The following is a 25,242-nucleotide window of genomic DNA, read 5'->3' as shown; positions in this document are numbered from 1 at the left end:
CAAGATGGAGGGGGGTAGGCTGGGGAAACAGCTCCTTCAGTGACCACCAATTATAGTCTGGTGTTCTCCAGGGATCACTGGTTCTCCAAACCAGGTGATCCCTGGGGAAGAACCCTTCTCATCTTCCCCTTTTTCCTAGTGCTTCATCATTCATTTATCCATGCATTCATTCATTCAATATCCAAATGTCTACTGCATGTCCAGGCGCTGGGGCTCAACAGTGATCACCAGGATCAACAAACGTTTTCTGCAAAAGGCCAGATAGGTAAATGTTTTCAGCTTTGGGGGACACACTATTCTGCTCTTGTAGCACGACAGTAGCTGCAGACAGCATGCAGACAAGTGGGTGCATGTGGTTGTGCTCCGATTTATTTGTGGATGCTGGAATTTGAATTTCATATACTTCTCATGTGTCATCAAATATTCTTCTTTTGATTTTTTCCCACAACCATTTGAAAATGTAAAACCCGTTCTTAGTTTGGAGGCTGCACAAAACAGGCAACAGCCAGCAGGCAACAGTTCACCAGCCCTGAGCTTAGCCCTCTACACAAAACCTGTGGATTGTGCCATGCCCTGTGGGTGCCAGTGCTCTTAGGAGAGGCAAGGCCTTTGGGGAGGCTCAGCACGGAGATGAGGGAAGCCTCCAAGCCCACTGCCACTCGACCACTGCAGTCCTCCCAGAGTCTAACCCCTCGATGCCACATATGTTCTCTGTGATTTAGATATGGGGACTCTTAGGTCTCCTTTGAGACCTGAAGCTTTTTGAGGGCAGGAACATCTTCAAGCATTTAGAGTCAGAAAGCATCTAGGTTCAAATACCAGCTTGACAGCTCCCTAGGTGAATGACCCGGGGTGAGTCACTAACATCTCTGTGCTTCATTATCCTCGTCTGTAATACCCACCCCAAGAGGTGTTGAAGGGGATAAAGAAGTTGAAACATGCATGTACAATGCACACACAGGTGCCTACCATGGAGTCGGCGGTCAGTGCCCATTGACCTTTAGCACGGCTCCTTTCCCCACCCACCCCAGCACCCAGTATGGCTCTGAGCACAAAGTGCATGCTCAGTCTCTCCTTACTAAGTCCTAACCTCCAGAATGAGAGAAAAAGGCCCCCAACTCTGTGAACCCCTCAGAGTCTGTATCCTGGACTCCCCTGAGGCTTTGCTCTTTGGGCTTAGCTTGGAGCATTTCCCTTTTGGCTTCTTTGCCCCCAGCAAAATGATCTCCTCGTCCCTCCTAGACCAGCCCACCAGGATGCCCAGGGTTAGGAATATGTGGACATGAAGAGCTCTTGGTTGATTCTGCTTCAGGGACGAGCCATGGAGGAGGCAGCTGCTTGGCTGGGGATAAAGGGTGCAGGAGCCTACCTCATCTGCCAGCTCAAGGTCCATGGGGATGGGCAAGCTGCCCAGGTCAAGCCCTTGGGCAACTCAGCCATTAGGCCAAATACATTAGGCTGACCCTCTAGCACTTTGCCCTCCTCTCTAGGCACACTCCTCTCCCAGATGGTTGCCTGATTTACCCTGCCTTCCAGAACAACATGTCCCCTCCCCCTCCAACAGCCTCTCTTACCTTATCTGGTTTCATTTTTCTCATGGCACTTATCACTATGTGAAATGTTATTATTAGGACTGTTTCAGTCAGTCTCCCTTCCACTAGATTTTAGATTCCTGAAGGGCCAGACTTTTATCTGCTTTCATTCTTATGATTACCCTCACAGAACAGATAGATAGTATCTATCTATCTACAATATGAGCATACTGAGGTTACCAGGGTAGTGAGTAATGGAATGAGGATTCAGGGCCAGGTCTGTTTCATAGTCAAACACATTCTGAACCTCTACCATTAGACACAGTTTGATTACTCTGGCAAGATGGAGTTGGGGAGGAGAGGGCATAGGCCTTGAGCCCTGTGGTCTGTTTCCAACAGCAATAGCAGCTGTCACACGGCAGGAAGCATTTATGGAACTCCTAGGAGCCTTCTCCAGCACTGCTGCAGGAGGCAAAGCCAGGTGGGCTTCACTCTTGCCTTCTTAAAGCTCATGTGCTGTTTAGGCAGAGACACATATTCTACCCTCTTCACTGCAAAGCAGACTGGGCTAGAAGCTATAAAGGTCACAAAGTGTTTTCCAGGTGCTTAGGCTGCTATAACAACATACCAAGGTCTAGGTGGCTTAAATAACAGGCATTTATTTATTGCAGTTCTGGAAGCTGCAAAGTCCAAGATAAAGTGCTGGCTGGTTTGTAGATGGCTGCCTTCTCGCTGTATCCTCATATGGCAGAGAGAGAGCATTCCTCTCTCTCTTGTCTCCTCTTATAAGGGCACTAACCCCATTCATGAGGGTACCACGCTCATGACCCACTACCTCCCAAAGGCCCCAACCCCAAGTACCGTCACATTGGGGATTAGGGCTTCAACATGAATTTAGGGAGGACACCAACATTCAGTCCATAGCAGGTGCTGAGTGTAGTACTCAGGAAAGTCAGGACAATGGGGTCTGGGAGAGTGGTTGGTGGGGAATGCCAGCAGGGAAGGCACTTTGGGCAGAGGGCAACCCGGAACGAAGGCCAAGGAGATAGGGCTGTTCATGGAATGGTGAGGGTTCGTAATGGCTAGGCCTGGAGAGTGTTGGAAAAGGGCAGTGGTGGTGTGAAAGGTGGTTCAGAAGGTGGACTGGGGTCAAATCAGGGAAGGCCTAAAAGAAACTGGGAAAGTGGGCTTCCTAAGACTGCACAGAAGATAAGAACAATGGCAGAGCAAGGTGATGCCATCACCTTTATACGTTTTATAAAGCATTTCCCGGCCATTCCTCTGCTGTATCCTCAAAACTGGTAGCATGTAAGCAAAAGTTTAGGATCTGAAGCCCAGGGTCGGCTCCACTCAGGCACAAGTTGTGCAGATTTGAACAGGTCACCTCACATCTCCACATCTCATCTTACTCATCTGACAACAGGGTCCAATTCTCAGCTCTTTAGAAAGGATTACACAAAACCACACTCGTGAAAATGCTAATTTAACTTCCGGTCCTTCAGTCCTTTCTGTGTAAAAAGCTGACAATTCCCGTCCTCATTCTGGGGGCTGAGGCGCAACTTTGTAAACCAAGGCCAAAAGGCAAGAATCTTATGAACGAGGCCGGGGAAGTTAGTGTTTCTTGGTTGGTAGGCTGAGAGCCTCAGGGAAGGGATTTTGGCTACTTTAACAGCTTCTCCTAACTTACTTCGGACGAGGAGGGACAGGGACAGAAAACTCACAAGCTCAACCCAAACGAGAGGAGAGATGCGGCGCAGGCACACTGACGTCACTCAAGCCGGCCGCTTAATGGGCCAGAACCTCTCGTGCTCCGCCTCCGCTGCCCCAAGATCACCAATCAGAGAGCGAGGCGCTCCGTGACGCTATCCTCTTGCGACGAGGCCTGTTGGCGGTGGCGTTTCCCGGTGACCGAAGGCGGGTACCGAAGCTATGGGCAGCCGGGAGGTGCTGGGTCAAGCGGCCCGCCTGGCCTCCTCCGGTCTGCTCCTGCAGGTACTCTCTGCCCGGCCGGCCCCAGCCTGAGCCGCAGCTGGGATGCGCAGGGAGGCGGCCCTGGGGCCCTTGAGAGCGCGCCCTGGGGCACACCCAGTCCCGGCATGGACCCCACTTACAGGGGGGTGGTTGGACAGGAGGCAGTGGCGGCGGAGAAGGGGTGCCTGGGCCTGGAGTGCAGAGCCCTGGCTGGGAGACTGCAAACAAGTCACTTTCGTTCTGAGCGCTGTATCTCCCATATGGTAGTAGGAGACAGGTCAGGTGACGGGGTGCCTTTGGTGCTCTAGAATCTGATGCTTTTAAGGGAAGGGGTTCACTTTCTCCATGCCCCATCGCTGACCCTCAAACACCTTTTTCAAACGCTCTGACTCCCACTGAGTTCAGAGAGACAGTATGGCATAACGAAGAAAAAGATATCTGGGTGTAGGAATCCTGGTTCTACCTTGTGCTTGCTGCATGACCCAGGACAAAGGACTTCTGTTATGCCTCAGCTCCTCATCGGAAAATTGGGATCATAATAGTTCCTAGCTCATAAAGTTGCTATGAGGCTTGACTGGAGTCATTCAGATAATTGTACTTAATGCTGTACCTGACTCTTAGTATGCACTTAGTAAATATTGGCTGCATTTTCCTTCTGGCTGGGTGACCTTGGATAAGTTACTTCCCCTTCTTGGCCTTAATTTTCATCATCTTTCAGATAAGGTACATGCCAATTGGTCCAAATGGTCTCTAAAGATTCTCTTAACCCTAGCAGCTGGTCATTCTGAGTGGCTCAGTTTTTCTGTGTTACACTCTTAAGCCATTCAGCCCTTACTCAGAAGAGTCCTGAATCCACCCTCCCCCTTATTTTAGAGGCAGTGTTTCACTTGGATATTACGAGAACCCCGCACACTTGCGCTCACTTAGTCCTTGTTACTTGGCAGATCCCTGCTCTTGTGAAAAATCACTTAACTTTGAGCGTCAGTTTTCCTTATCTTAAATGAGAACAATAATGCAACCTCCTAGGGTCATTAGCAAGATTAGATGGCTTGACTGTTAAGTGCCTAGCTCATTATAAGTACTTAGTAAATGTTAGGTATTCTTATTATGGTAATAAGGATTTTTAAAATGGTCATTATAGGGATGAAATGAAATAATCACATAAAACATGTAGAAGAGTTCCTTGCACAAGGTATGTGTTTAATAAACATTCACCTAACCCTAGAGTAGGTGAACCGTGAATTTACCAAGTCTTTTTTCTTCTATTCCACAACATAAATAACTGAGTTCAGTGCTTTATCCACAATGCTGATTGTTAAGGCTTTGATGATACCTTACCACCCAGATTGGATTCATAAAAAAACAGACCACATCTTAGCAGAAAATACAATGGACTAGGAGTCACGTGGCCTACCTATAAAGTGAAGCTGGGTCATATGATTTTTGTGTGACATTGGGCAAATCACTTTGCTCTGAGTCTTAATTTGCTTCCTGTGAGTTTACCCAGTTGCTTTGAAGGGTCAAATGATTAACAGATGTGAAAGAGCTGTTTCTAAACTGTAAAGCCCTTGAGGGAGGTGGATGGCGGATGGGCTAGATGGGTGATGGGTATTAAAGAGGGCACTTATGATGAGCACTGGGTGTTGCGTGTACTGGATGAATCACTGAATTCTACTCCAGAAACCAATATTGGGCACTGTATGTTAACTGAAATTTAAAAAAAAACCCACAATATATATACAATGCATGTAATAAATCCCACTTTTTTTTTTTTTTTAGATTTTATTTATTTGACAGAGAGAGACACAGAGAGGGAACACAAGCAGGGGGAGCGGGAGAGGGAGAAGCAGGCTTCCCGCGTAGCAGGGAGCCCGATGCGGGACTCCATCCCAGGACCCTGGGATCATGACCCGAGCTGAAGGCAGACGCCTAACAACTGAGCCACCCAGGCGCCCCTCCCTCATTTTTAATATAAAATATAAACTGTAAAGTCCTTTACAAAGTTAAATGAAGATTGTGTTGCTAATAAGGGCCACTATATGGAGCAAATTCTGGGTAGCATGAACAACTTCAGAGCATCATTAACTCAACCCTTTCTTCAAACCAATGAGGAGGTAGGGATATAGCCTGAGACATTTTCTTAGACAATGACAACTTTGACTTTTAAGTTAGCATAAATAGGTATACATTGTTTTAAAAATATAGCCATAATCTAGGCTTCCTGAGTGTCTTAATCCGTGTATGTTTAATCTTCTATGCGTTCTCAAATTACAATGCAGACAGTTGAGATAAATTTGCAATTACATTGTATTCTGCAAGAATTTGAGAGCTTATTCTCTGTCTTAATTCTGAGCTGGTCTTAGTGAAAGTATTAAGGTCTTTCATTTGTATGTATTTTTCTTTTTTTTTTTTTAAAGATTTTATTTATTTGAGAGAGAGAGAATGAGAGACAGAGAGCACGAGAGGGAAGAGGGTCAGAGGGAGAAGCAGACTCCCTGCCAAGCAGGGAGCCTGATGCGGGGCTCGATCCCGGGACTCCAGGATCATGACCTGAGCCGAAGGCAGTCACTTAACCAACTGAGCCACCCAGGAGCCCCTGTATGTATTTTTCAAAAATGCTTTCACCTTCACAATCTTGTTTGATCCTTGTTCTCAACCCTATGAGATAGGTAGCCTCATTTGACAGAAGGAAATTGAGGCTCATAGGAGTTAGGAGATGATGGGTTTAACAGCTAAATGGTGATTTGAGACTCTGAGCTGAGCGCTTTTTCCATTCAGGGCTCCATGAATTGGCTTCAAATGTCTAGAATTGAGTCAAGAATTTGGTATGTATGTATCTGCATGTTTCCAAGGAGAGCTACAGAGCTTTCATTGGGCCTTTCTCAAAAGGCCACCTTTGACTCCATAAAGGTTAAGATTGTGGTAGCTTGGCTTTAGAGACCTTGTTGCTCTGTGACACTTCAGTGTTACAGACACTGACAGTGTTAAATTGTACTCTCCGTTTTTGGTCATACCTTTCCCCAGAGATTTTCAAACCATCATGGCCCATCGACATATTTTGATTTAATCTTTCAAAGTTCAGCTGTTGAGGGGAGTGTGGGTGGCTCAGTCAGTTAAGCATCCAACTCTTGATTTCGGCTCAAGTCATGATCTCAGGATTGTGAGCTCGAGCCCCGAGTCTGGCTCCACACTGGGTGTGGAACCTGCTCGAGATTTTAAGATTCTCTCTGTCCCCCTCCCTCTGCTCCCTCCTCTTGCTCCCCATTCCCCCCCCAACAAGGGTGTGCGCTCTCTCTCGCTCTCGCTCTCTCAAAAAACCAAACAAATTGCAGCTGTTCACAGGTCACTCTGAGAGTGATTTGTCATTCGCTATGGAGTGCACTTGAGTTAGACCTGCCGTGCTGCCTGAATGCAGAGGGGGGCTGAGGTTTGTACCTGGTCAACATCCCCACTTAGCATCACCACTTAGCACCCTGTTGTTCTCTGTCTCCTGGGAGAATTCTTTGCTCAGGTAGTTTTCTTGAATTGACAGGTTTGAAATCTTGGGATATATCCCCTTCAGATGGCAATAGCTGGACCCTGTCTCTCTTTCCCCATTTTATATTATCTTATTATTTGCAGTTGTCATTTACTGCAAGTTACTTCATTGTGTGTCAACGGTACTCAAAAATTTTTTAAGGATTTTATTTCTAAGTAATCTCTACACTCAGCTTGGGGCTCAAACTCATAACCCCAAGATCAAGAGTCATATGCTCTACTGGCTGAGCCAGCCAGAAACCCCTGTATTCAAATTAAAAAAAAAAAAAAGGTATTTCAACTCCTCTCAGGAAAGTGGCAAATATTTAGAAAATAAATACAGGCTTTTTTCTTTTCTAATTAAGAAGACAAGTTCAAAGAGATTAAGTGTCATTATCAGAATCCCCAGATATTACTAGGCAGAGAAAAAAGAGAAATTAGACCCTGTGATTCCTAGAGATTCTGCCATACCCTGCAGGCTCCCACTTGCTAAGCGTGTGCTATTTCTAAACAGGCTGGAGGGAGGGCCAATGGGAAGCACTAACTAGAATTCTCTGTCTTCTGGAGTGCCTAACCTTGAACCTGAAGAAATTCACAGACTATGTCAGGGGCTCCCTCTTATCAATAATTAGAGAGCCTTCCAAGTGTCTTTGTGGGTTCTTTGACCACCGCACAGATGTGCTTAGGACCTCAAGGACCTCAAGGAAAATTTCAGAAGAAATGCAGACCGGTGGCGCTTTTTTGAGAGGGTCTCTGTGGCAAAGCTGCTGTATGTCAGTACGTTATTAGGAAGAACAGCCACATTGTTTTCATTTCACAAATAAATATTCCCAACATAATTTATTCTCACGAATTTTTCCCCTTTATCTGTAGGTGTTGTTTCGATTGATCACCTTTGTCTTGAATGCATTTATTCTTCGCTTCCTATCAAAGGAAATCGTTGGCATAGTGAATGTCAGGTAAGAAGGGACGTGCCCTGGCATTGCCCACAACTCACGCCCCTAGTGAGGGTACCTGTGTGTCACCCGCAGATTTTATAAGCATAGGCCTTTCCCAGAAGCGGGGTGTTTTAGCAGTGGGCTGAGGAAGAGTATGCCGGGGTGGGGGAATGAGCAGGCAATGTTGCTTTTAATGGCTCCATGGAGCGTTTGCCATTATCAACCTCCAAATGCACACTTCTCTGCCACCTGTTCCGGTTTGCCTACTTGGAGAACCCAGGAGAGGAGTGGGAGTAATTCCTTGCAAGCCCTGTCTCAGGTCTAATCCTGTGTTCTTGTCCTGCTGACAGCGAAGGAAGCAGGAATTCTGCAGTACATGAGGATGTGCTTCATCATTGCAGGGCTGGAGCAGGCTGCCGTCCCTCATCAGTGAATTTTATAATTGGAAAATGGTAGTTAGGGTGAGAGCTTGAGTCCTTGTCAGGAGTCCCTCGGCGGCTCTTAGAAAGCTGCCTTACTTTGTCTTTTAGACTCCATTTTGTTTTCTCTACTCTCCTTTCTGTTCGAGGGCACCCACATATATTCTGTATTCACAAATGACACAAAAGTATATGAAGTGATGTGAGTGCTCAGAATAACTCAGCTTCTCAGGTGTATCTTCATGTCCTGATAAACAAGACAGTGTGTTCCAGACAACATTTCCCATCGAATACCCACCAAACATATGCTCTGGGCTCTATTCTCAGAGCTTAGAGAAGGTTCTCAAACTTTGACAGGCAAAGGAATCATCTGGGGAGTTTTGCACTAGGTGGGACTGAGGAGGGGACCAGGAATCAGTATTTTGACAAGCTCCTCAGGTAATTTTAGAGTAGGGACCATACTTTGAGAAATACTGTTTTAAAAGCAGGAAGAGGGGTGCCTGGCTGCTTGGTGGGTGGAGCATGTGACTTTGAACTTGGGGTTGCGAGTTCGGTCCCTATGTTGGGTGTAGAGATTACTTAAAAATAAAATCTTTTTAAAAAATTTTTAAAAAGAGGGGGCACTTGGGTGGCTCAGTCAGTTAAGCGTCTGCCTTCAGCTCAGGTCATGATCCTGGGGTCCTGGGATAGAGCCTCATGTGGGGCTCCCTGCTCAGCAGAGAGTCTGCTTCTCCCTCTGCCCCTCTCCCTGCTCATCTCTCTCTTTTTCTCTCTCAAATAAATAAATAAAATCTTTTTAAAAAAACAAAAAACCAGGAAGGAAGAAAACCAAATCTCCTCTTAGGTGCTCAGATTTGAAAACAGTTTGGGCTTCTTGCCATCTGGTCTCCTCCAGATTGGCACGTCTCTGCTTTGACAACTGTGGTCAGGCCTGCCCCCTACTTAACATATGGTTCAGTCTCCTCATTGGCAGTGGTGGACGGAAACACTGGGTAGCAGCATGATCCTTGGACAACCTCAGAGAGACCTTAGCCCTGGGCTGTCCCCAGTCTGGCTTCATCAGCCAGAGCCTGTTGATGAGAAAAACCTCAGCTACCACTCACCCAGGTGCGGGAGGGTCCATCTACGTACTGCCCACCCGGGAAGTATGCAGACAAGCCTGGCTGACCTGGGTTGCAGTGACCTCTGTAACAAGTCTGTTGCCTGTCCTGAGATACTTTTGGCCAGAGCTTCCACTCAGTAGAGCCTCAGCGTCTCTTATAAGAATTCTTGGGTCACCAGTCTCAGGATGACCAAGAGGTCCCCTTGCCGTGTGTGGTCATATCTTGTCCTTTTCTCCTCCTTATGGTAGAGCCACACCTCTGCCTATTGCTGTGAAGCGTTTGGTTTTGGGGGCCACTGCAGCAGTATCTATCCTGGCATAATGCTCCGTAGGCACACACTCAGGTGTCCCTTGTTCAGTTCCTAACTCTGTTGTTCAAGTGGATCAGATTAGTACGGGGCCCTGTAGGAACTCACTGCCCTTCACATCACCACCAGTGGTTTATGCCCGAGACTTTTTCTTCCTGTCGCTGGCAAAATCTCAGAAATTCTCTCTGTGAAAAAAAAAACTAGAGTCATTATTGATTTCTGCCTTTCCTTTACAGGCTAACACTGCTTTACTCAACCACCATCTTCCTGGCCAGAGAGGCCTTCCGTAGAGCATGTCTGAGTGGGGGCACCCAGCAAGACTGGAGCCAGACCTTCAACCTCTTGTGGCTAACGTGAGTTGTGCTTTGGCAGGAGACAGTGCAAAAGCAAGTGTCTTAAGTCTTACAGGTTAAACAGCAACTTTGCCCAAAGCTGAATTGTCTCCAGCTTCAGTTTCATGGGTGTTTCTGGGGACTGGGTGTGGGACAGGAAGGAGAGAGCGTCCATATCGAAGGAATTTGTTGGCTGTTTTCTCTGTGGATGGCCAAGAGCTCTGGGTGGGGGTCTCGGGGCCAGGTTTCTAGCCCTGTTTCTACCCTCTTGGGAGACTGTTTCTGCCATTCCTGATGCCCATTCTGGGTCTCCCTGGGCCTCTGCCATCTTCTTTACCCCGAATCTTTCCCCCATGGTCTTTCTGAGCTTTTAACAACCACTTAGTATTTTTTGAAAGCCTTTTAGGGCTTTCATTATATCTTTCTTCAATTTTGTTAGGTTGATTTCAGTTCTGAGCCTTTTAGAATATTCTTGAAGGCCAAGTACATCAGCTAAAACTTGTAATGGCTTTTCTGCAGTTAGAGCCCTGCAGGGAGGGCTGGTGCTTGAGGTTGTTTCTCAGTGCTGCCTTACATAACTCCTTCTTGCCTCACGGAAATGACTGTCATGAGGCTGGTAGGTGTTCATTTTATTCGAGGCATGACAGTTAACTACTCAGTCATATTGAAGTGCTCTGTGGTGCACATGCAAAGGGACACTGTGCACTGGACTGTTGCTTATTTGGGTGCAAAAACCAATTGGATGCTGTCTTTGAGTCATTCAGGGTGCCAACAACAGGCATGTACTTTCTGGGAATTTTGCTTATCTCGTCAGCGTAACACAGTGCATAGGAGTGTAGGTTTTGGCATTAGATGGGGATCAGGTCCTGCTTCTGCCCTTGACTAGCTGTACATGACCTTGGCCAGATTACCCAGTGCTTGTCATCAGCCTTAGTTCCCTCATCACTTAAATGGGGATAATGACAGGATCGTTGTGAGGTGTCCAAGAGGTAAAGGGGGTGGATCTAGTGCCTGGTGTGTAGGAAGTGCATTACTAAGTGGTAGCTATTTTTATGATTATATTTCCTTTCTGTTTAGTGCTACTATTTTAATATACATTTATTTTTATATTTAGCATATTAAAAAACATTTTTTCCCTTTTCTAGAGTCCCCCTGGGTGTGTTTTGGTCCTTGCTCCTGGGCTGGGTGTGGTTACAGTTGCTTGAAGTGCCTGATCCTAATGTCGTCCCCCACTATGGAACTGGAGTGGTGGTGTTTGGCCTTTCGGCCGTGGTAGAGCTTCTGGGAGAGCCCTTCTGGGTCTTGGCACAAGCACAGATGTTTGTCAAACTCAAGGTCAGTGTACCTTCTGCTTTGATGGGAAATGTGAAGAATAAGGGAAAGAGTGGTTTCTTAAAAATGTTTCCTAGGACGGGCCGTCTGGGTGGCTCAGTCGTTAAGCGTCTGCCTTCGGCTCAGGTCATGATCTCAGGGTCCTGAGATCGAGCCCCCCGCCGGGCTCCCTGCTCCGCAGGAAGCCTGTTTCTTCCCCTCCCACTACCCCCACTTGTGTTCCCTCTCTCACTGTCTCTCTCTCTGTCAAATAAATAAATAAATAAATAATCTTAAAAAAAAAAAATGTTTCCTAGGAGAGAATGATTTTTTTTTAGAATGCGTCTAAAAAGAAATTTGGAAAAAGGTAACATGATCAGTTTAGTTCATTCCCTTGAAATTTGGCATCTGGGCTGGGCTTAGGTTTACCTCTGCTATACTATTAATGCAAAAGAGGTTTGCTGATAGTGAAGTTATTAGTTTAGATAATAATGTAAGAGGACTGTAAAGGTTTTTCAGATTTTTCTAGTGATTTTATTTTTAATTGTATACTGATAGTAACTTTTCATCTTTCAAAATATGTAATTTGATTTGTACAAAAGAATATATAGCATATGTGTAAATCTTGAAGCATGATGGTATACTGAAGATCCATGAACTTACTGCCCAGCCCAACTAGAACATTATCAGTGCTGTGTGCCCCATCTCTGCTTCCAGGGTAACCACTACCCCAGGTTCCTATTCATCATTCCTGTGAATCTTTAGTTTTTAATAATGTGAAGTGCACCCTTTACCATGTGTATGCAGGTGATTGCCGAGAGCCTGTCAGTCATCCTCAAGAGTGTCCTGATAGCTTTTTTTGTGCTATGGCTGCCTCACTGGGGGCTCTACATTTTCTCTTTGGCCCAGGTAAGAGTTACAGTTTTTCACTATTATATAATCTATGTTTCTCCATTTGATTTTTTTCTTCTTGTTCCCATTACTGTGTGATTTACATTTGCAGTATTCATGCATGTGAGGCAGGCTGGAAACTCTAGAAAGATGGTCTTGACAGTGCTTTTCCTTTGGCTGTCCATCCCACTCCATGTGCTGTTGCCACTGATGTCCCCAGGGGCCTGGTGAGGGCCCCACAGGCCTCGCTGTCAAACACAGTGACTCCTTTAGATGTTCTGTGGGCAAGCCCGTACGAAACTCACCTTTGATTGTCTTACTGTCTTATGGAGGAGGGGAAAAAGCAGTGACGGGGTGGGGTAGGAATCTAACTGAATGTGTGTGATTTTCCCTGGATTGCAATCAGGTGTTTTCAGAATAGGAGGAAACTCTGCCAAGCCTGTCTGGAACTCGGACTGCAATCTCACACAATGCGGAGCACAGGAACCAGGTCCTGGCAGGTACACTCTCAATTCCGGCAGGCCTGGCCTCGTTGCCATCCCATGTTCTAGTTCTAGTTTATATCCCTGGCTCTAATGAAAGTACAACTAGAGTACAGTGCTCATTTTAAAAATGAAACCTAAGATCACATAGTTACTAGAACAGCTTATAGTAAAAGCAGTTTGCAATTTTTCTTAATGTATGGGAAGATAAGTTAAAATTTTTAGTAGTGATTTATGTGAAAGTCTTTCCCGTGTCCTGAGCAAAAATGACAAATATTGTTGTGAAACACAGAAAAAGTAGATTTCCAATCAATATTATAAGAATGAGAATTGCCTCCTAAAAGCAGTTTGCAAATAGTTGTGTATCTTAGAGGAAGAATTATTTTTGCCATGTTTTATTAGATCTGGAACTACAGGTCTCCACATTCATTGTGTTTTTTATATACTCTCCCTAATAGAACAGGAGGGCATGAAGATGCCCAGTTATTGGTTGACTCCTTTTGGGAAAGACACTTGCATTATGACTTTCTGATGCTCCCACCCAGGATACAGCCCAGGTCAGCAAGGCCCATTCTGAGTTTACTTGCTTTCTTATTATAAGACTTCAGAGAGCTCTTCTCTGGTACAGTCTTTATCAGTGTCTGTGTGAGAGGTCTAAGAGCCAACAGCACCTCATATCAGCAGGCAATCCCCACCAGGGCTCTGGGATTCCCCTTTGTCCAACCCACCTCCAGGTTCCTCCTTAAACAGCCCCTTACCACATGGCATCATATATTAAATGAAAGGGTCACACTAGAATATATATTCTTACAACTCAACAACAAAAAGATAGACTACCCAAAAAGGGGGCAAAGGACCTCAATAAACATCTCTCCAAAGAAGATATCCAAATAAATAGCCAATAAGCACATGAAAAGATGCTCCATATCATCAGTCATTAGACAAATGTAAATCAAAACCACAATGAGATACTACTTTACACCCATTAGGATGGCTGTATCAAAAAACCAGAAAATAACGAGTGTTGACATGGATATGCAGAAATTGAAGTCCTCACACATTGCTGGTGGGGATGTAACATGGTGCGGCCACTGTCGAAAACGGTTTGGCGGTTCCTCAAAGAGTTAAATGTAGAACTGACATATGCCCAGCAAATCTGGGCCTAGGTATATACCCAAAAGATTGAAAACGTGTTCATACAACTTGTACACAGATGTTCACAGCAACACTATTCACCACAGCCAAAAGGTGGAAACAAGCCAGATGTCCACCACCTGATGAATGGGATGAGCAAAATGTGGCATATGTGTGCAACAGAATATTACTCAGCCATAAAAACGATCACGTGCCACGGCACAATGACCTTGGAAACCGTTACACTAAGTGGACAAAGCCAGACACAAGGCCACCAATTGCATGATTCCATTAATACGCAGTGTCCAGAATAGGCAAGTCCATAGAGACAAAGCAGATTTTGATTGCTGGGGTATGGAGGAGCAGAGAGTGACTGCTTAATGGGCACAGAATTTCCTTTTGGAGTGATGGAAATGTTCTGGAATGAAATAATGGTGGTGATTGTACAACACTGTGAATGTACTAAAAGCCACTGAATTGTATGTTTTAGAATGGTTAAAACAGTCAGTGTTATGTGAATTTTTCCTCAATAAAAATGGGGGAAGGCTCATGTAGTTAGGATACCCTGCATGAAGACTACCCATAGGTTGTTACTATTTCCCCAGGCACTGGTCTGTGGGAAGATGAGGGGAGGTGGGGAAGGGAGTCCTCTTGTCACAGAGGATGTTGCAACTGGTGGTATGGCTCACAGCAGAGCTGCTGTGTCTTCTTACAGGGCTTGAGGCATGGAGGAGGACGGTGGATGGTGGGCTCTGTCCTCAGGCACGGATAAGGGTGGAAAGCCGAGGAGCCCGAACCTGCTAAACAAGGCTCCCCTTTCTCCTTGCTCCCTGCCTTTGCCACAGGAGCAGGCTTAGCGTTTCCAAGACTGAAAAGCGGGACATGGAGGTCCCATTCCTTCCTGAGCTAATGTGCATTGCTGTTCCCAGCAGGGAGAGAAGACAGAAGGGAGCTTGTGAAAGGGGCTGTTTGGATACTCCTCCCAACCTGCAAACAAAACCCCAGGCTTCGGCTCCTGGCCAAAAGCCACCCTTTTGTCTTGGCTGTGTGGAGGGAAGGGTGGGCCCTCTTATCACCCCCGCACCCCCCAGTCCCTCCCCCATCCTGGAGTGGCTCTTGCCCTGCCCATGCACTGGGCAGAGAGGAGGGAGCCAACAGCTCAGTTCTGCTTCGTAGTCCGTGTCACAGCTTACGGGTTTATGGGAAAGCCCCCGTCATCTAGGACAGCAAGTCTCTGCATATTAGCACAGGACTTGGGGGTCCTTGCAGGGTGCTGTTGAGGCGGGAGAGGCCTTCCTTTGAGAACACGTCTGACATTGCTGTGGTGGTGGCACTAGGGGATGTCTGTCAGGGAAATGATGTTCTGCCCGCCCAGAAGAACCGTTCTCCCAGTTAGGTGACATGCTTGGAGCACTTTCCCCAGAGATGCCGCAGTGGAGCTGGCTCCTCGTGAGCAGTGCTCTTCCCCAGAGGGGAGGCATTGCTCACTAGAAGGTATGGTTCATAAAGACAGTCCTCTTTCTAGTTTGGCCTTTGAGGTCAAGTTTCCAGGCATATCTTAATTCTGCCTATATTAAAACAGTGCCACTTAAATCCATTATTTTCTTTTTTCAGCTTTTGTATACTGCAGTTCTGGTGCTCTGCTATGTTATTTATTTCACAAAGTTATTGGGCTCCTCAGAATCGACCAAGCAACAGACTCTTCCCGTCTCCAGAATAACAGATCTCTTACCCAATATTACAAGAAGTAGAGTAAGTAATATACTCTCTCTCTTATCATTTTAATCACAGATGCTGATTATCCTGGAAAGAAGGAAACTGTTACTTCTCATTTATTGCTAAAGTAGTAAGGATAATTTCATAGCTCATATTTACTGAGTGCTCGCTGTGTGCTAGGCCAGGGCTTCTCAGCCCTGGCACTACCGACATTTTGGGCTGGATAATTCTTTGTCGTGGGGGCTTTCCTGTGCATTGTAGGATGTTTAGCAGCACTCTTGATCTTTACTCACTAAATGCCAGGAGCTACCGCCTCTCAGCTATGATAACCAAAAATGTTCCCTGGACAAACGTCCCATGGGGGACAACACTGACCCCGTTTAGAACCACTGTGTAGCCACTATGCTGAATGCTTTACCTGCCTTATATTTAAAGTTTATACCAACTCTGTGAGGCTGACCTTATTATTTCTGTTTTAGGGTTGAGGAACTGAGGCTTAGAGACTAACTCTCTGCCCAAGGTGAGGGTCAGAGTGAGGGTAGGGGCCTGGAGTGGCTTGACCCGCACGGAGCACAGGCTATAACTACCATGTGCCAGTCTCTCTGTTCGGCTGTGTCTTGGTTTTTCCCAGGATTGACTTCCAGCACAGAGAGTCCAGCGTGCTGACAAAGCAGGGATGACCCCTGCATAGCTCTGTTACCTAGAGTCAGGCTGGTCTTTCCAGTGACCCACTCTCCCGTGGACACCACTGAGGATTCTAGGTGCTGATGTGTAGGAGCGAGGCATAACCTTTTTCTTCTGAACCCTTCAACTCTCGGTCCATTTGACTTTTATTTCCTGACTCTGGTGGGGTCATGGCTACTGTCTGTGGCCCCGGAGTGGTACACGTGACGTTATGCGTCACTGCCTCTGCTCAGCTGCTTTGTGAACGGGGCCGGCCCGCTTTCCCTTTCCCCATGCTCGTTTGCCGGCTAGATGTGGTGCACGTAGCTGAGGTAAGGCTTCAGCTGGACTTCTCCTTATTCCTCTTTTGTGATTACTTGAGAAAGTAGTAAATGTTTGAGACGTAAATTTCAGAACTTATGGAATCCTGTTACCCAGCTTTTCAAGAAAGACCAGATATTATGTAAAGAAAGATATGTTCTCATTTGTTAGGTAAGAGTTCTCCATTCTTATCAAACAGATCTCACCTTTAACCTAAACCGACATGGCAGTTTTGGGATACAACAGTGCCTCCTCTAAAGGCTTAGAGGAGAAGGACTTGGGATCACTTGTGCCCGGAGCTGCGGCCACCTGCCCACAGAGCAGGTCTGAGAGTGCTCCCCAGTGTTCCATCTGTACCAGGCCTGGCCAGCTTTTCATACTGGGCCAGCCCCGGTGCCCAGCAGTATTTTGGAAAGGAGCATTTGGACCATTAATACAGGCAAGGAGACAGAGCATAGTGAAAAGAGCCATAGTGTGTATTTAATTCAGTGGTAGGCTCACAGCTCCGAGCTACGGTTTCCTTATCTGTCAAGTGGGGATACTAAGAGTACTTCTCCCCTAAGGTGCTTGTGGGAGTGCAATGAAAAGGGGCATGGGAGGTACTGAATACTGCGGCGGACACAAGTGGCTGTCCATGAGTGACGAGTGGCTCCACGGCAGAGCCTAGCCCAGCAGTGTCTGACGGCACTGGGCTGGGAGCTCAGTGGTTTAACCTGGCCTTCCATCCTGCAAGTACCCAGGCTCCTACTGCCGGGACAGAGGCCTTGACCGTGAGAAGGGATGTGTACCTGTCTTACACAGTGGCACGGTTCCTGCTGACAGACAGAGCACAGCCCCATGCTGGGTGCCATCTGGGATACAGACATGTAGGAAGGTGATTGCTGGGCCTCGGGGAGCTTCCTGTGTGTTTGGGAGGCAGTGAGTGCAGATATAAAGCCTGTAGGACTCTCTCCAGACCTCAGGGTCCTTATTTTTAAGGTGAGATTAGTGGTCTACCCGACCCATGAGGCCCCTTTGAAAACTTAAGGAATTGTGAAGGTATTTGAACTTGGACAAAGCTGTTTATAATAACTACCATGAACTGCATGTTTACCCTTGCTTGGCACTATGCTGAGCACTTGACATGGACTTGTATGTTGAACCACCCTAGTAACCCTGTGAGATATGGTCTCCATTTTGCAAATGAGAAAACTGAGGTTCAGAGGAGTTGAGTGACCAAACCAACATCACACACTTGATTTGGGACCTACTTCTCTCGAACTTGTGTCTGTGGACTGTCCTTAGTCTTCGTGTTTAAGCTCTCTGCTGAGTAGTCTTCCAAAAGAAATTGGCTTATTGCCCAAAGTAGTTATTTGTTGGCTTAACAATTGGGAAGTTCCAGCTAGAACAGTTCATTATTCAAGTTTATTTTTTGTAAAAGAGAAAAGAAGTGAGGTGAATCTGAACGCAGTGGATGACTTTACCACCAGCAGTGTGCCCAACTTGACTCTCGGGAGCAGCTTTGTGCCCTGGGGGCTCCCTCAGACAGAGCTGCTCAAGCAGTTACATCCAAAACCGATTTGACCACATTGGGAGATTTGTTTCCTGTGCTTGTAGAATCCCATCTTCTGTAAAGAGATTTATTTAGCCTTAAAATAAATGATACCTCAAATAATGTTTGCCTTTTATATTCTTTGACATTTCTGAGTGATTTCATGGGAGAGATCTGCTAATATTTAAGTAAAGCTGAGGAATTTAAACAGCAAGCATGTAATAAGCAGTATTCTGTGTTAAGCACTGTTTCAGGTGCCCTGAGTGGGGTCCCCACCCTCAGAACTTGCATCGTGGAGGGGAGATAAGGTGTGTACTCAGCTAACCACTGCAAGACAGTGTGTGTGTAGTGCTAACAAAATAGAAGCCCAGAGAAAGGACATGAATTCCATGTGGGAACATCGAGGAAGGCTTCCTGGAGGAAGCTTCTTTTGAGCTGGGCCTCGACACATGGACAGGCAGAGGTGAATGTGCACATGTGGTGGAAATGTGCATTTGTGGCTTTGGGAAGAAAGAATGTTTACTTGGGGCCCATTATATGCCCACCGCTGTGTTGGCATTGAGATTGCAGAGATGACTGCGGTACTTGGTTGGCTGGACAGTGGGGGAGGGGCGAGGGAACAAAAGGTGGGAGGAGGTTATGGCCTGCAGGGCTCGGGCCAGGCAGTGGTGGCCTCAGTGCCCTGGAGTACAGGCTTGATTCAGGGGTAGGGGAGCCTAGTGAAAGGTTTGTGAACAGTGCCGTGATCCGATTGCCTATGTTGAGGCGCTTACCATCTGTTTCACATTTATCGAGTGTCTCGTTTTCTCTCCTTCAGTCCTTAGACCAGCTCCAGGAGATAGGACTCCTTATCCCATTTTGAAGATGAGAAAACGGAGGCTTAGCAAAATTAGGTGTCTTACCCATAGCTTTTGCATTTAGAAGTTGGTTGCTGCAGCTTGAGCCTCAGTGTCTGAGCTTGACTCCAAAGCCCAAAGCCTCCCAGGAGAAGGATGGTCTAGAAAAAAGGTTGGAGGTGAAAGAGCTCAAGAGGAGGCAGTGGTAGTTGTCCAAATGAGAGTGATGAGGACAGTGGGGGGGTGGGTGGACGTGTGAGTGTGGACACAGCTGGGCCAGGGTCGATGGCCCCAGAGCAAGAGGGAGGGAACGGGGTCCTATGTGGGATGTGGAGGTGATACGGGGCAGAACACAGGACCATGGCTGCGGACCCCCCCCCCCCATGACTCTTGTCAGTGTGGGAGGCACATGGCTACTGGACCATCCTGGGGCAGAAGAATTTTGGGAAGGGGAAGACTGACTCACTCTATCATGAGTCCCTGAGTTCTGACTGCAGACCTTCCCCTGAGATACTGCCCATCACCTTTTGCCATCCATGCCTCAGTTTCTCCACCAGTACAGTGAGGCAGTGGAATGGCTTGTTGGTCAGAGGATTCCAGAGAAATGCACAGCCATGAAGACCAGCTAAGCAGTATCAACTTAGCTCTTGTGAAATAGGCCTCCTTTGACCTCCCAAGTGACAAATCCATTCTAAAGAAAATGGTGAAAGCCCAAAGAATAAGCTGCTCCTTTTCTACCACTTAGCAAACACCTCTGAGAAGAAACCCAATCTCTGATCAGACTTCCTGCCTCTATGTCCTGAGTGAGCATTTTGGAGATAAGCAGTGTGACCATTCCTTCTAAACCGTGGGTCTACTTAAAGTGAAGGCATTGGGAGAATGGGATGCTCCTGCATGAGGTCTCAGGTCAGATACGGTGTGAAGATTACATGCTGGTAAACAACCTTTTTTTAGAGAGCTCTGTCATGTTCCCAAACCCATTTACAACCTCTGGCAAGGAGGCTCCACGAAGACCCTCTGGCCAGCTGTAACTGTTCATTTCCTTGGAAGAGAGCACAAGACTGCTGCCCAGGCCCCCCCAGGGGACCACCTGGTGTGGGGGCACAGAGTGTGACAGAGAAGGTGCTGCTGCCCAAGCCTCCCCTGGAGCTAAGGGCGGGATCAGTGCTGGGGATGATGTGGTTCACAGTGCCCCCTAGGGGTGGTAAATGCTCTGGCACTCTTTGTTCTGGGGAAAGGAGATAACTAATTTTCTTGTACAGCGAGAGGGGAGATTTGCTTCTGGACTAGAGCTCGCGGTGGCATCTGCTGCAGGTCCAGTGAGGCTCTGAGGGCAGCATGGTTTGGGAGGATTCAGGCCTGACTTCACAGTGTCTGGAAGAAAGGCTCTGAAACCAAGGGGTGAAGAGATTTGAACACTGAATATGACCTTGTTTTCAAGGGATACTCTAGACTTACTCCGTCCTAAATGGTAGCCACCAGCCATGTGTGGCTATAGAGCATTTAGAATTGAGATGGGCTGTACGTGCACCCCAAGCACTGGATTTTAAAGACTTCGTATGAAAAAAATAATATGAAATGCCTCTAATATTTATTTACATGTTGAAATGATCGTGTTTTAGGTTAAATAAATATATTAAAATAATTTCCCCCCCCCCTTTTTTTTTTTTACTGTTCACTGTGGCTGCTAAAAAGTTTTAAATTCTATGTGTAGCCTGCATTATATTCCCACTGGACAGCAGTACTCTGCACAAATGGGCTTTGGTCTGAGATCAGGGGCCCATGTGACTGGGACAGGTTCTACATCTGCCCTTCGGCCAGCTTCCATAGCTGTAACTGATCTTTTGGAGAGGTAGAGTGGGCTTGGCCTTTGTGATTCACCCCTTTCCTCCCAAAGAGCCCCCTGAAATCCTACCTTTAAAGTCATCATTTTGAGTTAATAAGAATTTTTAAAAATGCAGGTACCCTGAGATTAAGCACCTAACACCTAGACTGAACATTCTGGGATCCCAGGACGCCTCCATGAGAGAGGAGGGGCCTCTAGAGAGGACTGCGGGAGATACTAAGACAGAGGTCTTGTCCAGCTAGCTGCCTCACTCCTCCATTTTGTGGTCAGCCATCTGGCTTTGAGACCGCCTGCCTCTAACACGCTGACCTTTGCCCTTCCTGAATGTTTGCTTTCTTCTTACCCTCCTGTCCTTAGGAAATGGGACAGTTTTGGAAGAACCATATCAAAAGTTCTGGGTTTGTTTTTTCCTTTCCTCTGTCATACCAGTTCTGAGCGGTTTGACTGACCTTCCTAGGAAGCCTGGCTTCCTTTTGAAATGCACAAACAAAGCTCATATACTGAGTGTAAAGGGACCCTGGGTGGCTAAATGCATTAAGATGTGGGGTGTATGGAGCAGAATTTGTTCTGCAGCTGGCATGCTTCAGACATTTTTTAAGGCAAGAAATGACTCTGAGTTGTGTGTGCTAGATATGTTCGGCTTACCATCTGGGTGGGCAGTGAGGGGACAGTGCAGTTCCTTAGGGGTCTCAGGGAATGACTCTCGGGCAGTCTCCTTACCCCGACGCTCTTTCCACCTAGAGACTTTGTCTTCGTGTTTAGCAATGGAAAACCTTTGCCAGGATTCGTTGGATGTCTTCTGTGTGCTTAGCATTAAATGAAAAATGAGTGGGGACTCTCCAAGTTGGGATTTAGGGACCAAGATGAGTTTGCCTCTTGTGGAGGCTTCTTGTACTCATATACTCGCAGTGCCTAGGAGCTTTTGTTTTTGTTTTGTTTTCTCTTCTAGGCTTTCGTAAATTGGAAAGAGGCTAAATTGACTTGGAGTTTTTTCAAACAGTCTTTCTTGAAGCAGATTTTGACAGAAGGTAAGTAGAAGGTCACTCTGAGCAGGTAGAACACCATAGTGTAAGTGAGGGGATTCCACAGAACTGCGGATTACCTATACCCAGACTTCCTGCTTTCTAGAGCCCCTGTGGGCAGAGGAACCTTAGAAATGGAAGCTTTTAAAATAGGGAGAGAGAAACCAACATTGATTTAGTTTGATAGTGAGGGGTAGTGCTGTTGCATAACTCCTAGGGGTCCTATAGTAATGAGGGACAACTTACCTTGAAGCCAAGTCTAATTCCCAAGCCCCATGTTTTTATCATTTAAAGAAATGTATTATGAAGTTTTATATCGATTTAAGAAAATTTGGAAAATAGAGAAAATGATCCATAATCTCATTATCCTATTCTAACTTTTTGTACACTTCTTTTTTTGAACATAACTTTTAAGAACTGTGTTTTCATCATTTTATTTTGTTAAGTAATAAGATTCACCTGTGTGATATTTTGGCCAGACTTCCAATTTCTTTTTTTTTTTTTAGATTTTATTTATTTATTTATTTGAGAGAGAGAATGAGAGCGAGAGAGAGCATGAGAGGGGGGAGGGTCTGAGGGAGAAGCAGACTCCCCGCTGAGCAGGGAGCCCAATGCGGGACTCGATCCCGGGACTCCAGGATCATGACCTGAGCCGAAGGCAGTCGCCCAACCAGCTGAGCCACCCAGGCGCCCTGAGACTTCCAATTTCTTAAGGCTTTCCAGTTTAACAGTGACAGAGCTCTCTATACAGAGGGCTGGCGTGGAGCTGAAAGTACATCTAGTTTTTCTGTGTATGTGTATTGGTTTATTTATGCCCAGCTTTAATTCGAAGAATGAGATTTGAGGTAGCTAGAAGTGGGTAAACGTAGTGGTTTCTCTCTAAATTTCATATGTATATACATCCCTATATCTATTACTGAACATATTTTTAAATCTTTAAAAAAAATTTTTATTTTTTAAGAGAGCGAGGGGGAACGTGGGTGTGCATGAGCTGCAGGGCGGGGGCAGAGGGAGGGAAAGAGAGAATCTTAAGCAGGCTCCACCCCAGCACAGAGCCAGATGTAGTGCTCAATCTCATGTCCCTGAGACCATGAGCTGAGCCGAAATCAAGCATCAGTCATTTAACTGATTGAGCCATCCAGGCACCCCTCAAACATTGCCTTTTATTTTTTTATTTTTATTTTTTAAAGATTTTATTTCTTTATTTGCCAGAGAGAGAGAGAGAGAGAGCACGAGCAGGGGGAGCAGCAGGCAGAGGAAGAGGGAGAAGCAGGCTCCCCGCTGAGCAGGGAGCCTGATGTGGGGCTCCATCGCAGGACCCTGGGATCATGACCGGAGCCAAAGGCAGACACTTCACTGACTGAGCCACCCAGGTGTCCCAAACATTGCCTTTTAATTATAAAAATAGTATAATCTCATTACAAAAATTTTGGAAAATAGAAAAAAGTTTCCTATGATTCTAGCATTCTAATACAACCATCATTATTACCTTATTATTTCCCTTTTCCCCTCTCTGTCTTTATTTTTTGTTAATTATGCTTCCAAAGGGGAGTAACTTCCCTAAGCGTCACTTGCCCCATCTGTGAGTTAAGGGATAGGACCAGGAGGGGTCTGAGGGCTCTTGAGCCTTGAGCCTTGAGAGTGCTTAATTCTAGCCTGAGCCTGTAACATTGCCATTACAAAAGTGGAACTTGTTCACAGGACCCCTGGGGGAAGTAAGGGTCACAAGCCTTTGGAGAGCTGAGTGAAGGTGCCTTAATGATATGTTTCTTGGGAGCAGGATGTGCAGTTTACCACTGTCTCCCCAATACCCTGTTGGAACTGGCAAATGATCAGTGTTCAACAAGTATCTTTCGATAAAGAAAGGTATCTGTAGTAAAATTGTATATTGTGATAGTTCACATTGTTAGAATAGGAAAACCAGTAGAGGGAACTTGGAAAGGGCATTTGCACTTTCTTTTCCTCCCAAAGTTTTAAGAACAGTTTAAATGAGTTGAGGAATGGATCCAGTCCAAGCAATGGCCCTAAATTGGTTGTCTGGACCACAGTGGCTAGACTGCAGCAGGTGTAAGTGGGCCAGGCCTCAGTGTGCTGCCGGTTGCTCGCTCTCTCCGTGGCTGGACCACCCTGGCCTGACTGGCAGAGGGCTGTTAAGAACCTCTTGGGGCTTCCATCTCCATCGTTGTGAAATAAGGAAGTGACTGGACAGGAACCCCCACCCCCAAATTCTTTTTATCTAAAAACTACAACTCTAAAAAAAAGTTGAAATCATTCATTGTAATAGCAAAAATATAGATGCTGTTACCTTCTGCCCCCACATTTCCTGAACACTGTGTGCCAGGTGCTGAGAATACACAGATGAATGAGTTACAGGCCACAGCCTGAAGCAGCTCATTCTCTTACCCAGGATGCAGACTTTTGTGTGGTTAGCTCTGAATCAGGGCTGTGAGGTCTGTACTTGGAAACATTAGCGTCTCTCAAGTGCCCTTGCATTTCCTGAAGCTCTGTGCCAGAGAAAGGAGGGAGATGTGGTTCCTGCCCCCAGGGAGCTTACAGAGTGTGGGAAGAGAGGCCGATTGTACCAGAGCACAGGGAGGTCCCTAAGGAGAAGCCAGTCTAGGTAGCTAGCATGCTAAGACCCGAGGCTGGGAGCAGGAGGGGCCCAGCCTGAAGCAGAGCAGCTGGAGGGGCTAAAACCTGATCCGGTAAAGCAGAGGATGACAATGTAATGCTGGGAGGTGGGGATGAGGTTGGTGAAGAAAGGCCAAAAAGATAGCCTGGGGTCAACTTATAAAAGGCCTCAAATGCAGAATTAAGGAGCCTGGACTTTTTGCAAACAGCAAAGAGCAATTTAAAGGTGTGGAAGCAGGGGTTGCCTTAAGATCTGTATTGCTGAAGCCAGGACTGTTAGCAGTGAGGATGGATCAGAGCAGTGCAGAGATGCAGATAGGAGTGAGTGCCGTCCTGTGGGCCATGCCTGGCCTGGGAGGGCCTGCAGAGGCCCCTGCCACAGACACAGTCTGGGAGAGTGCAGGGAGGCCAGGACCGAATATTGCTTTCCTTTTTGAGCAGGTTGCTAGGAGGTGAGATTTTGCCCTTTAGAGCTGTGGTCACTCCAGAGCTCCATCTCCATGGTGGGTTGTGTTTTCCACTGACAGATAAGAAAATGTATGGAAGGTGGGGGTGGGGCTCTGGGTTGGTGTCTTCACCTTGAAGGCATTAGCCTGTCTTATATTTGAATCATGAGCTTGGGCTCCAGAGCCTTTCCAGCCTCCATGGAGCTATCTCCACCCAGGGAGACAACTTGATGAGTCTGTGCACATGACCATGGACCTCTCATTTCACAGAACTTACATTTAAAATTTGAGACA

General features: G+C 46.5%; 1 protein-coding gene across 2 annotated transcripts in view; it reads left to right on the top strand.

The window, feature by feature from the left end:
- The first annotated feature begins 3,408 nt into the window (after positions 1–3,408).
- Positions 3,409–25,242, top strand: part of RFT1 (RFT1 glycolipid translocator homolog) — a 43,919-nt gene continuing 22,085 nt past the window's right edge. For both annotated transcript variants that reach the window (XM_025885368.2, XM_025885367.2), the window contains exons 1-7: positions 3,409–3,524; positions 7,893–7,978; positions 10,023–10,139; positions 11,264–11,453; positions 12,237–12,338; positions 15,551–15,688; positions 21,799–21,877. In XM_025885368.2, the coding sequence (XP_025741153.2) occupies positions 3,462–3,524; positions 7,893–7,978; positions 10,023–10,139; positions 11,264–11,453; positions 12,237–12,338; positions 15,551–15,688; positions 21,799–21,877 (775 nt within the window). In that variant the 5' untranslated portion in view covers positions 3,409–3,461. The remainder of the gene's footprint in view (positions 3,525–7,892; positions 7,979–10,022; positions 10,140–11,263; positions 11,454–12,236; positions 12,339–15,550; positions 15,689–21,798; positions 21,878–25,242) is intronic.

Source organism: Callorhinus ursinus, unplaced genomic scaffold (assembly GCF_003265705.2).
Source record: "Callorhinus ursinus isolate GAN/ISIS: 27379988/994484 unplaced genomic scaffold, GSC_fseal_2.0 scaffold15, whole genome shotgun sequence".
In the NCBI taxonomy this organism is placed as follows: domain Eukaryota; kingdom Metazoa; phylum Chordata; class Mammalia; order Carnivora; family Otariidae; genus Callorhinus; species Callorhinus ursinus.
Note: the sequence above shows the minus strand (reverse complement) of the source record. Positions and strands in the feature narration are given on the sequence as shown.